Raw genomic sequence first — 12,595 nt, 5'->3', positions numbered from 1 at the left:
AGATTAGTGCAAAAAAAATAAGAATATAAAATGAAAATTTTTTTTCACTCTTTACATGTTTGGAAATAAAGAAAATAAGAAAAGAAAGTAAAATAAGTTATAAAAATATTATGCGGATCAAATTCTCTTAAAATTAAAGAGAAATAGAAGATAAATGAAATTATATTTCTCTCTTTATAATCATTAATTTTGATTATAAATAAAAAATAAATATTTAACATCCAAAATTACTTTTCTCTCTTATTTTCTTTCCTATTCAAACAAAGAAAGAAAAATAATTGTCTTTATTTGCTCCCTTTATTTTCTTTACGATCTAAAAGGTTTCTCAAACATAATGTAAATGTAAATGCTACCCACTTGTTGCTATCATATGTGATTATGAACTTCAAAATCTATAATAAATAATTAAATAAATTTATTATCAAAATATGTCTAATCAATAGATATTCCATAAACATTTTGTATTATTCATCTAATATTTATAATTTAATAGTTAATGTGATAAAATTAACAATAATGAGAATGAATATTAAAAAATGAATTTTAATAAAAATTTCCATTATTAAAATAAAATATATAAAATGTTATAATAATAAGTTGATAAATTTATTTGAGATGAGTCTAATATAAACACAATATTATATGAGAATGAATTTAATAATTATTAAATTAAATATTTATATTAATATTTATTTAAAATTTATTAAATTTAATTTTATAATAAATATATAAATTTTAATATAAATATTTAATTTAATAATTATTAAATTTATTTTTTATATAAATTCAATTTATAATAGTTGCATTTAATTAATTAATATATGTTGTTAAATAATGGGCTGGATTTAGGGGTTGCAATATGGGTTTCTCTTTGCAGTTAACCTATCTCGCCTCCGCACTCAATGTTGAGCGGGTTTGGCGTGGACCGTGGATGAAAACCTCAGCTAGTGCAAGAGCCTCTAATAAAGGACAAAGTAACCTCCGTCATCCTTGAACCTCTTCAGCCATTGTAGCTGCAAGTCCTTACTCTTCTAGTATTTAGTACCTACTTGTAAACCTACAGGCCTAGTCAATAGCATGATCTGGGTTGTACACAAGCCCAAATTCAACTACTACAGAGAAGGGAAACAACCACATACGAGGATCATAAAACATTGCAGCTCGAGGCTTTATCATTTGTCTACAAAAGCTTGGCTGTGGGATTGGGATAGAAACAGTTGGTCCACCAGGCTCCCTAACAGCAGAGAAGCCGCCTCAAAAATAATAGCTAGACTGTAACTTTACCAACCAAAAACTTGTCCCAACTCCCCAGTCCTAACCACGTGGTACCAGTGAAAAGTTGCCCACGCCTTGGTCCCCAACAGCAACAAGTGAGGCCCAGCACCACTACTGGGTCTTACTACTCCATCATCAACAAATGCTGCTTTGTAATCATTCTATATTTACTTCTTCAGTTTGCAGATTCTATCTTATTATCATCAAGGTATCAGCCACATGCCTATCCCCCTCTCTCCATCATTAGATAAAGAGTCGCTTTACAACTAAAGCTAGTAGTATCCATGCAAGTGCTTCATCTTCATGAGTTGTATCATCACTTTGCCTTTTCTTTTCTTTTCTTTTCTTTTCTCTCCCTTTTATAGGGAACCTCACTTTTAACAACTTCAGTGACCCAAAACAAAAACACTAGTAGTATTTATTTGGAAGCCTCCCATGTGGATTAGGGTAGTCTTTGGACCATCCTTAATTAACTTTGGATCTTAATTCTTTCAGGAGCAACCTTGGCTTCCATGGAGCTTGTATCATATGCAATGATACATTAAAGATTTTAATTCATGTGATACTTTGGAAACAACTCTTGGTATTTGACTTTAAGTGATTGCTTAACAAACTTGACTATTGGAATAGAGTTTCAAAATTTAATGATCAATAATTATGACTAAAATATTGTAAGGTAAAATATTTAACTATTATTTAAAAAAAAATTTGAGCCACTAAATGATGATGACTAACATCTAGCAACATCTACTAATAATTTGATTGTACTCATTGAAAAAAACAGGTAACCCATTGTTTATATTAAGCAAGAGGAAAGGTAAATAAGATTTCCATGTTACTTTAATGTGCAAATTGTTATACAAAGATGTTTTTCTTGCAAGTATCAACAATATCAAAATGGAGAAAAGTTATTTCTTTAATACTATGGAATAAAGCAACATGTTTTTATAAGAATGCCTCTATCCCATAAAGGAAGGCAGCTGCTTTTGATTAATTGGTAGAATTTTGATAAAACGAACCAAAATCAGCGCCTAAAAAAAAAAAAAGAATTCTTGACACATTCTCTGTGTGGCTCTCAAACTATATGCAGATGGCAAGTACACATAAGCAGGAGCTTATAATAAAGAATGAAATCAGGCAATTTCTATGAAATATTTGAAAGGCATCGTGCCCGTCTAATGTGGCGCCAAATGGAGGAGTCGTGGGCATGAGCAACTGTCCATGAACTGTTAGTTGCTGCAATACAACCGCTTCTCTCTCTCTCTCTCTCTCCCATCTTTTTTAATCATTCTCTTTCCTTTTCAATCCATCCTGGAATTTTATTTTATTAAAGTTACCATCAACTTTGAATCAAATTCCAGCTTTTTCAACCTAGATAAGAAAAAAAATTCTGATATTATTATCATTATTGTTATTGTAAATGAGCTCAATGGTGGACGGTCTTTGAGAATTTTTGTACTAAACTGGCATCATCATTGACATCTGTATTAGAAGATTAAGACTACTTAAGCCACTTAGTCTAAAGTCAAGGCTGTGGAGTTGTGATCTAACCTAATAGTTATACTGTAAAAATGGGGCATGCAAATAAATAGTTCAATCAATAATAATAATAATAATAATAACCCTAAAAAAATAATAATATATAGAAAAACAAAAGTATAATTACAGAATTAAGTAAAAATATCAGACGGAAGGTTCGCTTTCCGGTCATTTATTCCAGGCAATTGCCTTCTCCATGCATCATTATCATCATTCTTTTAATTCTTAATTATTATCTTCTTTTGGGCTCCTACATTACACAAATTTCATCTTTAACAATTTGACTTTTCTTCTCCTTTCAAACTCTCGCTCCTGTTCCTTTAGATTAACCAAGATTCTCTGCGTCTTCACTTCGTTGCTTGTTTATTTTCAGTTCAAGAACGGTTTTTACTTGGAGTTTCTGCATTTTCTTCATGAGGTTGCATTTGGGTTGTTGCCATTTCTCTCAAAGGTACGCCGGAAGATGATTATCTTTGGTTTTGGTATTTTGGGTACTGCTTGTTTGGCTGCTGTTAAGAGTACTGTACAGGAAAAGCAAAAGGAAAATGAAAGTTCCAAATTTCTGTGTTTTCATGTCAGTTGCTTTTTTTCTTTTTTAATGAAACTGTGAAGATAATAATTGAAAGTGACTGAAACTGAGCCATTTTCAGTTATGTCAGGCTCAGTTAAGTGAAGGTTTTGTTCCTTTTTTTTCAATTAGAAAAATTAAGAATTAAACTTTTTTGTTCTCTAAAGTTATTCTCACCTTGCAAAACAGAGCACAAAAGCTCTGTTTGCTGATAGGCATGAACTTGCTCTATTTATTTTCAAAGCTTTTCTTTTGAGATCACGTGCCTGTGTACGTCCTGATTCTTCGTCAAGAATTCAAATATGAGCTGAGCTTCTGAAATTGCTTAATTCTAATGCCAAATACAGCGATTTATCTGCAGTTCTTAGATCTTTTGATTGTATTAAGTTCTTTCTGGATCTTTTTGTGGTATCAAGTTCTTTCATAATGGTGTTCGAAGTAAAGCTGGTTCGCATACGAATGTCGGCGTGGAATTTTCTCGAAATTTAAGACCCACCATCTACTGCAGTCCCTCTAGTTTTTCCCTTTTACTTTACACATCAGAATTTTTAAGTTTGAGGGTGCAGAGCTAATTCTTAATTTCCCTAATTTCATGGCGAAAACTCTATCAATTTGCACATGGCGAAAGATAAGTCTAAACCTAAAATACATAAAAGTTACAGGTTATTATCTGTAACTCAAGTTGTTAAAAATCCATAGTTCTTGATCTTTGAATAGCCTTATAACCATAATATTTGCATATTAGCCTATAGATACTTGAGTGGATTTCCCTGGTTGGCTTTTGGTGGAAGTAAACTGATGGCAAAAATATCAGGTTTTATTTTATTTTCTTATACTTCTGATATTGTGATAAACTTGTTGTTGACCTTGCAGGTTGTAACAAAGTGTGTGTTATATTAAAAGGATAATATTTTTGGCTTTCAATGGGGTGAAGCAGATGCATTACTGAGGAAGTGACAGAATTTTGGTAGATAACTTCGCCGCATGGGAAGATTCTTTCATTTTTTTGGCTTCAATCAGGGCAGCATGGCTAGGAAAATTCTTGCACGCAAAAGACATGTTGATGGTAATTTTAATTATTGATTATTATCATTTTATTGGATGCACATGGGGAACTGAGCACACCAATTTGTTAACTATATTTCAAATCTGAATTATAAGAGACCATTGGAGTGCCCTTTGCTGCCAAATGGGTGATTCTCTCTTATTTAGTGGTTTCAGGGTTGTCATGCTATGAGCCATTTAACATTAAGCATCTTCTTGATGTGAACTTTGTTGATTCTTACACAGAATTTCCACTAATTTGTAATAGTGTGAGTTAAATGAAGGCAATACAAAGTTGGTTCTGTAGGCAGTAAACTAAAAATTTTAACTTATTGTCTTGGATTTGAATGAGGTCTGCCCAATTTGAGTTGAAGGGAGATGCTCATTTGATGCCTACCGAGACAGTCCTGGACTCTTTTAGTCTGCAAGTTCCTGATTCCTTATGCCATTAGACCTAATAGGTGCCAGGCTCAGACAAATCCCTTGTACAATTACATGAGTGATTAAATGCAATTATGCCAACTAATTTTATTTTCTATCCAGCTTGACAAGTAATGCACATTCAACTACTCTGCAGGATTAGAAGCTCCTCGAAATAGCTTGGAACTGCAAGCGGAAACTTCTCAGAGCTGTTGTGCCGCTGGGGATGTACCGGTAATTATTCTGAATCACATAACTTAGAACTCATTAGTGTTTTTTTTTTTCCTCTAATTTTATCTTTTTTTTTTTTATGCATTCCTATAAACATAGCTAAAAATTTACATTACCCTCATCAGGTTGAAGAAGACTGGTCTGAAAAGAACTGCTATCCAATTGAAGCATCAATGAAGAAGTTGATTAAAGAGGAAATTTCCAAGCAACCTAACAACAGGAAAAATGTGCCAAGCATTGTGGCCCGGCTGATGGGTGTAGACATGTTACCATTGGATACTACATATGTAGTTCAGCCAGTTGATAAAAAGAGTACAGGCATGGTAACCAAGCACTTGAAAAGGGAGAAAAATGAAAGGAGCTCAGTCAATAATTGCCCTTCTGATTCAAAGTCTTCCAGGCATATGGAAATTGATTCACTTTGCCATAGTAAAGAAAGGGATGTTGACAGATGGAGGAATGGCCAGAAGTTAGGAAAACCAAGGCCTCGAGAACATCCTCAAGAGGAGGAACTACAGAAGTTCAAAAAAGAATTTGAAGCATGGCAAGCTGCCAGGTTTAAGGAATGTTCTAAGGTTGTTGAAATTGGCAGCAATCCTGATCAGTTGCTTGTGCAAGAGAACATCAACAAGCAGAAAATGGTACTGGATGCAAATTCTGTAATGTCAAAAAGTGAAAAGCCTATAGAATACAAGGGTCCTGTGTTAAAAGCAATGTCGAGGGAAAAGGCTAACTTGCATCATAGACATAATCTGGAACTCTTCCCAGCAGAACAGAAGGAATCGTTTTCTTCAAGAAACAGAAGTATAAATAGAAACTATGAGCACTCCTCAATAAATTATGATCAGAAAATGGATACGTATTCTGCTCCCCCAAGGATAGTAATCCTGAAGCCTGGTCCTGATAGAATTTGTGACCCTGAAGAGTGTTGGACTAGTTCTTCCAGCACTTTAGAGGACAGAGGTAGTATAGAAGATTTCCTTGAGGAGGTGAAGGAAAGGCTGAAACGTGAACTGCAAGGAAAAACACTTAAAAGAGGTTTTGCAGTTAGAGGAAGTGGAATTGAGACTCCTTTTAGTGAAAAGCCATCAGATCCAAAACAAATTGCTCAGCATATAGCAAAACATGTCAGAGAAAGTGTTACACAGGACCTTGGAATGAATCTGGTCCGATCAGAATCTACACGGTCATATAGAAGTGAGATTCAGTTCAGTGGACCTGATTCTCCTGAGTTCATCAACAGGGATGCTAGGAGATTCTTATCAGAGAGACTGAGGAATGTGCTCAAGAGAGAAACACATTCTCTGGATCTTCCTTTAGTTTTTAGTGGCAGGTCTGGATCATCTCTCTTAGATAATGAGAAAATCAGACTAGAAGTGGGAGATACCTCACAAGCTAGAATTTTGCCTAGCTACTGGGAAATTGTGAAAGATGATCAAGAAATGCGAATTAAATCTTTCAGGCATGGAGATGATGATGGATTGCTTCATAGAGAATTGTCTCCTAGGAACCTAATTAGGTCTTTATCAGCTCCTGTATCAGGAACATCATTTGGTAAGCTTCTTCTTGAGGACCGCCACATTTTAACTGGTGCTCATATCAGGAGGAAGCATGAATCCCTCGAAAATGTGACAATGGGGTTGAAAAAAAGGAAGAAAGAAAGATTTAATATCAAAGAAAAAGTTTCCAATTTCAGATACAGTTTCACTCTTAGGGGAAGGCTATTTGGCAAAAAGCTTCAATCAATGGTAGAATCACATGATTCTGAACAGGATTTTGTAAAGGATATCATGAGTGGACCAACAGTTGTTAGGAACTTTGGCAAAAGACACATAATGGTACCATTCAGTTATTATTTCATTATCTTCTATATCCGCTAGTTGTCCAATTGACTTATCTTTGATTGTCTGGTATTAGGAGAACTCAACTGAGGTGCCTCCTAGCCCTGCATCTGTCTGCAGCAGTGCTCAAGAAGAGTCCTGGAGGCCAGTGGATTATCTCAGCCCACTATCAACATCTGATGTCACTCCGGCGGACGATAGTAATATGCCACAGGTTTTTAAAGAGATTAGCTCTAATCTGAATGGTATGGAAACAATTGATATCTTCCTTCAATTCATGGTGTATGCATGAATTTATTTAAATCTTGAGTTTTCTGTGATGATTTTGTCAAAAAATTGTAGATTGTTAGATGAACTTTCCATTTTGTACAAAATTTGCGGTGGATTCACTTGAATTTCTTGTAATTTATACTGAGACATCGAGTATCAATTGATATATATTTTGAAAATCAGGACATTTGATACACAACTCAGTAAGATTGCGAATCTGAAATGTACCTTATTGTTACTGACAGCTTTTCCTATTTGTTGATCATGCAGAGCTGCAGAGGCAACTAAATCAACTCAAATCTAATGAGCCAGAAGACTCAACAATTGAACAGGAGCCTAGTGAGTGCATAATGGTTAATTTGGAGGATGAGGTAGAAGCTTACTTAAGGGATTTGCTTGTTGCTTCTGGTTTGTATGATGGATCATGCGATAAATGCTTTTCAAGATGGGATCCACTTGCAAAGCCTATCAGCAACTCAGTGTTTGAAAAAGTTGAAGAATCTTGTAAAAAATTGGCCAAGGATAATCGAAATAGCAATAGAGATGACAAGGACAAGAAGGTAGATCACAAAATTTTATATGATTTAATGAACGAAGCACTTTCAACTTTACTCGGACCGCCAGCGGCCATGTCTATGTTCAGAAGAAGGATCATAAGTTCCTTCATGTTGCCACCTCTACGTGGAAGGAAATTATTGGATTGTGTATGGGAGATGATCCGCGGGTATTTATATCACCCAGATGACAAACCTTACTATTCACTGGATAGTTTGGTGACCAGGAATCTGGGATGCACTCCATGGTCCAGCTTGATCAACGACGAGGTAAATGCTTTGGGAAAAGAGATGGAATGTCTGATTGTGGGAGATTTAATAGAGGAAATTGTGAATGATATTCATTTGTAATTGTGTTTGATTAGTACATTTTGCAGAGTGACCTCTATTATGATCAGCAGGTCGCTTGTTAGATGATATAGACAAGAAGTGGTGAGAGTTGTTGGTGAGTGGGAGTACATATGAAGACCAGGTTCCGAATGATTTACATGGCTATATCCCAACTTGGGGATGGCTATGTTTTCCTGCTATATATAGGTGACTGCATTTTTTTCATGATACATAGGTGACTGCTGGAGTAGGAGATTTCATGTTCATGTATATATATATATATATATATATATGTGTGTGTGTGTGTTCTTTTCTTTGTGGGTGTTTGATACAGAAGTAATTTCATATATGTAAATGAGTTAAAATTGAATGGTTTTTCTTTTTACTAATTTATCTCTGAATTTTTCGGTTTTTTTTTTTTAATTGAAATAAAAACTTCATTAATTTTAAGAGCAAAATAGGAGGTGGGCTGAGGGCCCAAGCCCAAAAACAAAAGGCAAAAAACTAAAAGTCCAAAGCCTACGAGGCCCAAACTGAGGACAAATCCAGAAACCTTAACTCGAAAAGCTTCTAGAGCCATCACCAAGTTCTGCCGTCGCATGCCCCGAACAGGGCAGAGGAAATGCCCCACAAGCGCAAACCTACAATCACCAACTCTGCAACCATGGCAGAACCAGAGCCAAGTCACTCAAGCTCCAGCCAAAATCAAACACAGAGAAAGCTCAAAGAACCGGAGAAATCGAAGATAGGCGGGCTAATAGCCAAGTCTTCATCTCCTCTGCCACCTAAGGGGATGAGGAGCGGGGAGCTTGACTCCAAAACCAAGCAAAGCAAGTTAAGCCCTCCCAGAAGCGACCAAAAGATGAGGAAAACACAAACCGCCACTTGCCATTCGTCAAAGGGGCTTTAAAGAACTAGAAGAACATCTAAAGAAAAATCGGAAGATATAAATTTAACAACTCCTTAAGAAAACAGAGGCATGTAGCACCAAAATAACTAGGGCAAAATAAGGAATAAATCCTCAATTGTAATTCAAATCTAATTAAAAATACTAAATAAAATAAATTAAGAAATTATAAAATTAATAAAAATAAAATTCTCATTAATCAAGAATAATTTGATTAGTCTTTTTACACCTTAAAAGTGAGATTATTCACTTTTCAACTTTCTTAGGCTTTAACATTTCCATATCTATGATGACAAGCAAGAAATGGATTCCATTGTTCAAAGTTCAATTACATGACAAATAGAATGAGAAGTAATCTCCAATTGGAGATGAAATTACAAAGATAATAAAAAGATCCGTTACCCTTATGAATTAGAGGCAAAAAGTAGTGGGCTTATACTTACTCACAATGACATTCTTCAAAGCAGGTAATTAAGAACAAAGTGGAAAATTCAACATGAACAGGATGATGAGCTATATAAGACAACTCAAACATATTATTTTTCATATTCAACAAAGCCTTATGGGTCACGAATGGGTTGTTTAATTTGCAGCCAAAACGAATCCAAGGGGGCCTATCATGAGTTGATTCGCAATCATTAAACACAGCAAGATGGCAAGGTTATACCAAAAAAAAAAAAAAAAAAGAATTGTAGCAGGTTCACTTGGCCCCCACATTCCACATTCTTGCAATTGTTATTAAAAAAATAATAATAATAAAATGAAAATTGTTATGGTTCCTTGTCAACTAAATCGTATTAGGCCTTTGAATTGGTGCCTAAGTTTGCACCAACTGCCACAATTAGTGCCGTGATTGATTCTTTATTAACTTCTAAGTTTTCCTAAAATTAATCATATACCCTTTCGACTAAAATCCTTGTCTTTCTTTCTCTTTTTAAGGATATATAATAGGCTGTAAATTTAGTTGGTTAATTTTTTAACTGAAAAAAAATTGAAAAAAATGTAATATCCCTAATTTTTAAATTAATTATTTTATGGATAGATATTAAAATTTTATTTTATTTAATTTTTAGAAAATTATTTGAAATTTTTGGAATTTTAGAAATCAGGTTTGATTTTCTGAAAATATAAAATTTTGATGATTTTTAAAAATTAATTTAAAGACCATGTGGTAAAACTAAAAATATATTTGAACTCTATAAATATTTCTGAGTTTTCTAAAATTTTTTCAAAATTTTTAGGCCTAGTTTTCGATCACAAGGCAGAGTAAAAATTTAAAATTTTATATCCTCAATTGGACCGGCCGAATCGAACCGAACCGAATCAAATCAGACCGGTCGAATCAGATCGGCCCATTTCCTTTTCTTCTTCCCTCCGTGCGCGCCCGACACTCTCTCTCTCTCTCTCTCTCTCTCTCTCTCTCTCTCTCCTCTCTCCTCCTCTCGCTGCCCCACTGCCGCCCCAGCCTTCCCAGCTCGCCCGCCCGCCACCCCAGCCTGTCCCCCTCGTCAGCCGTCGCCTGAAGCGCCGGAAAAACGGGCCTGAAGACTCCCCAACGCGCAGTGCGTTGATTTGGCTTCTCGGGCCGATTCCGGCAAATCCGGCCACCAATCGGACCAGGTCTTGTGCCAAACCTCATCTACACCTCGAGAGCTTTCCATAGACACTAATAACACCAAAATCCATTGAGCGGTTTGCCCAATTTTTGTCCTGGAAGTTTTAGCCCATTTTGACTTTTTGATAAAATTTCTCGCAAACCGTGAACCCAATGAGAAAACCGAGAGTACCGGAGTGCTCCACTCGTTGAGAGTTTCGTGGCAATACCAATTTTAAAATTTTCCAACACTATTTTTCGGTGGATCCGCGAAACTTTGTAGTATTTTTCCGAGCACTCAATGAGCTTAGAAAATTTCGTAAAAATTATTTACCAACCCCCATGTTGTGGGTTTCGTGTAGGTACCTTCAATTCACAAAAATTCAACGGTTGCCCGGGTCTGTAAATTTCGGGCTAGGTAGACAGGCTATCGAAAAAATTTTAGAATTGGGTCGAGATTTTGGCTACCCCACCACTATTGTCAGACATCCCGAGCGCGTTCCCAAGGTAGGAATCGGCATAAGTAAACCCGAACCTTATTTTTTCTTAATTATCTAACGCTTGAATTTGATTAAAAATCTATAAAATATTCGTGGTAGTTTAGAAAATTATAATTCTTTTTGCATTAGCTTAGTAATAATACCAAGGACCGTGAGGCAAAATTCTAAAATTTTTAGAGTTCATTTTGGTAGTTTTTGCAAAAATGGTTAATTATAAGGACTAAACTGTAATTTTTCACATTGTGATTGTTGACTTTTTGTATGGGCCCAGGAGGGGCTATGTGATGTGATTGAGTTGTGAATGTGTGATTTGTGGATATAGAAGTGCATTTTGAGCCCTTTTGCAGGTTTAGTAGGTCCTAGGTATAGGGGAGACTCTGCTGGATTTTCGGCATGACTTAGGACATCTTTGGCTTTTTCTTTGTTTGTATTGAGTCAAATGTATTAAATAATTGTAATAAAATTGTCAGGTGAGCCGGGACAGCCTTCCTCCTCCGCCTAGTCACCACAGTGACTTTGGTTAAGTCTGTGAGTAAAATATTAATTTTAATTGTAATTTCGATATTATTATATGTTCAAGCATTCCCATGTATCACTTATAGATAGTTAAATACTAGGCACGTTTTATATTGCATTCATAATTGTTGAAGTGCCATGGATATTGTTTGTTGTAATTTGGAGCAGTGTGTGTACATAGCGTGCGTGTGGTATGGTATTGGATATGGACAGGACGGGTAGACACAGCTTGAGAGACACTTGCTGGGACTCAGTCCTTCGGGGTAGACACGGCTTGAGAGACACTCGCTGGGACCCCGCATTTGGTTTATTAAGCGAAAGTCCAGCTTGAGAGACACTCGCTGGCAGAGGTTGGATTAAGAGGGCTGTATAGGGGATCAGCTCCCATATATGTATTGTTTGACAGTGTTGGGTGTGTGAGTGCTCCAAATTGCCTTTTTGCTGTTATAATGTGAAAATTATGACGATGTTGCATTTCACTCCACAGGGTGCATTAGCTTTAGATAGCTATAGAGATTATGGTTAAAATTGATATTTTACTCTCTGAGTCGAATGCTCACTCCTGTTCATCTATTTTTCCAGGCTACAGGAGGATTATTTGTTGTAACTAACCTGCTCTTCTTTTTGGCAGGTCCATTAATAGTATTTAATGTATTTTGTATAATTGAGTTAAATTTTAGACTCCGCATGTGTTAGAAGCACTTATTTTTATTTTTGGCTTGTGTTATAAAAGTTATGTTAGACCTGTAAAATTATTAACTGTATGCATGATGGGATTGGATGAGAGAGTTGAGCTCTCATTTGAGTTATGACATTTTGATTATGTGGAGGGTGAGCTGAGCTCCCCAATTTATTATATATTGTGTTTACAGGTCGGGCGAGTAAAAAACTTCCCGTTAAATGGTCCATTTTATGGCCAGACTATGTTCGGTTAAATTCTTGAAATTGGGCCCAAATGGGCCTTAGAGTTGGATTGAGGAATAGTTAGGCTTACTACGGGCCTCGA

General features: G+C 35.6%; 1 protein-coding gene and 1 long non-coding RNA gene across 5 annotated transcripts; one reads left to right on the top strand and one right to left on the bottom strand.

Annotated features, from left to right (window-relative positions):
• The first annotated feature begins 3,060 nt into the window (after positions 1–3,060).
• On the top strand, positions 3,061–8,461 carry LOC110660779 (uncharacterized). Of its 4 annotated transcripts, none has more exons than XM_021819216.2 (6): positions 3,061–3,265; positions 4,256–4,448; positions 5,004–5,080; positions 5,203–6,915; positions 6,995–7,163; positions 7,459–8,461. In XM_021819216.2, the coding sequence occupies exons 2-6, from the start codon at positions 4,367–4,369 to the stop codon at positions 8,091–8,093; spliced, it is 2,676 nt and encodes an 891-aa protein (XP_021674908.2). In that variant the 5' UTR covers positions 3,061–3,265; positions 4,256–4,366; the 3' UTR covers positions 8,094–8,461. The 4 variants fall into 4 exon arrangements, with proteins under 4 accessions (XP_021674908.2, XP_057993929.1, XP_057993928.1 ...); XM_058137946.1 differs by lacking the exon at positions 3,061–3,265 and adding an exon at positions 3,402–4,196 and having other exon boundaries at positions 4,320–4,448; XM_058137945.1 differs by lacking the exon at positions 3,061–3,265 and adding an exon at positions 3,403–3,652.
• On the bottom strand, positions 4,443–7,526 carry LOC131174475 (uncharacterized). The gene is made up of 2 exons (XR_009144790.1): positions 7,417–7,526; positions 4,443–5,089 (listed from the first exon to the last, which is right to left on the bottom strand). It is a non-coding gene; the product is annotated as an uncharacterized LOC131174475 (long non-coding RNA).
• Positions 8,462–12,595: the final 4,134 nt, after the last annotated feature.

This window comes from Hevea brasiliensis, chromosome 16 (assembly GCF_030052815.1).
Source record: "Hevea brasiliensis isolate MT/VB/25A 57/8 chromosome 16, ASM3005281v1, whole genome shotgun sequence".
Classification (NCBI taxonomy): Eukaryota; Viridiplantae; Streptophyta; class Magnoliopsida; order Malpighiales; family Euphorbiaceae; genus Hevea; species Hevea brasiliensis.
The sequence above is the reverse complement of the archived record's forward strand: the minus strand, read 5'-3'. Positions and strand labels throughout refer to the sequence as shown.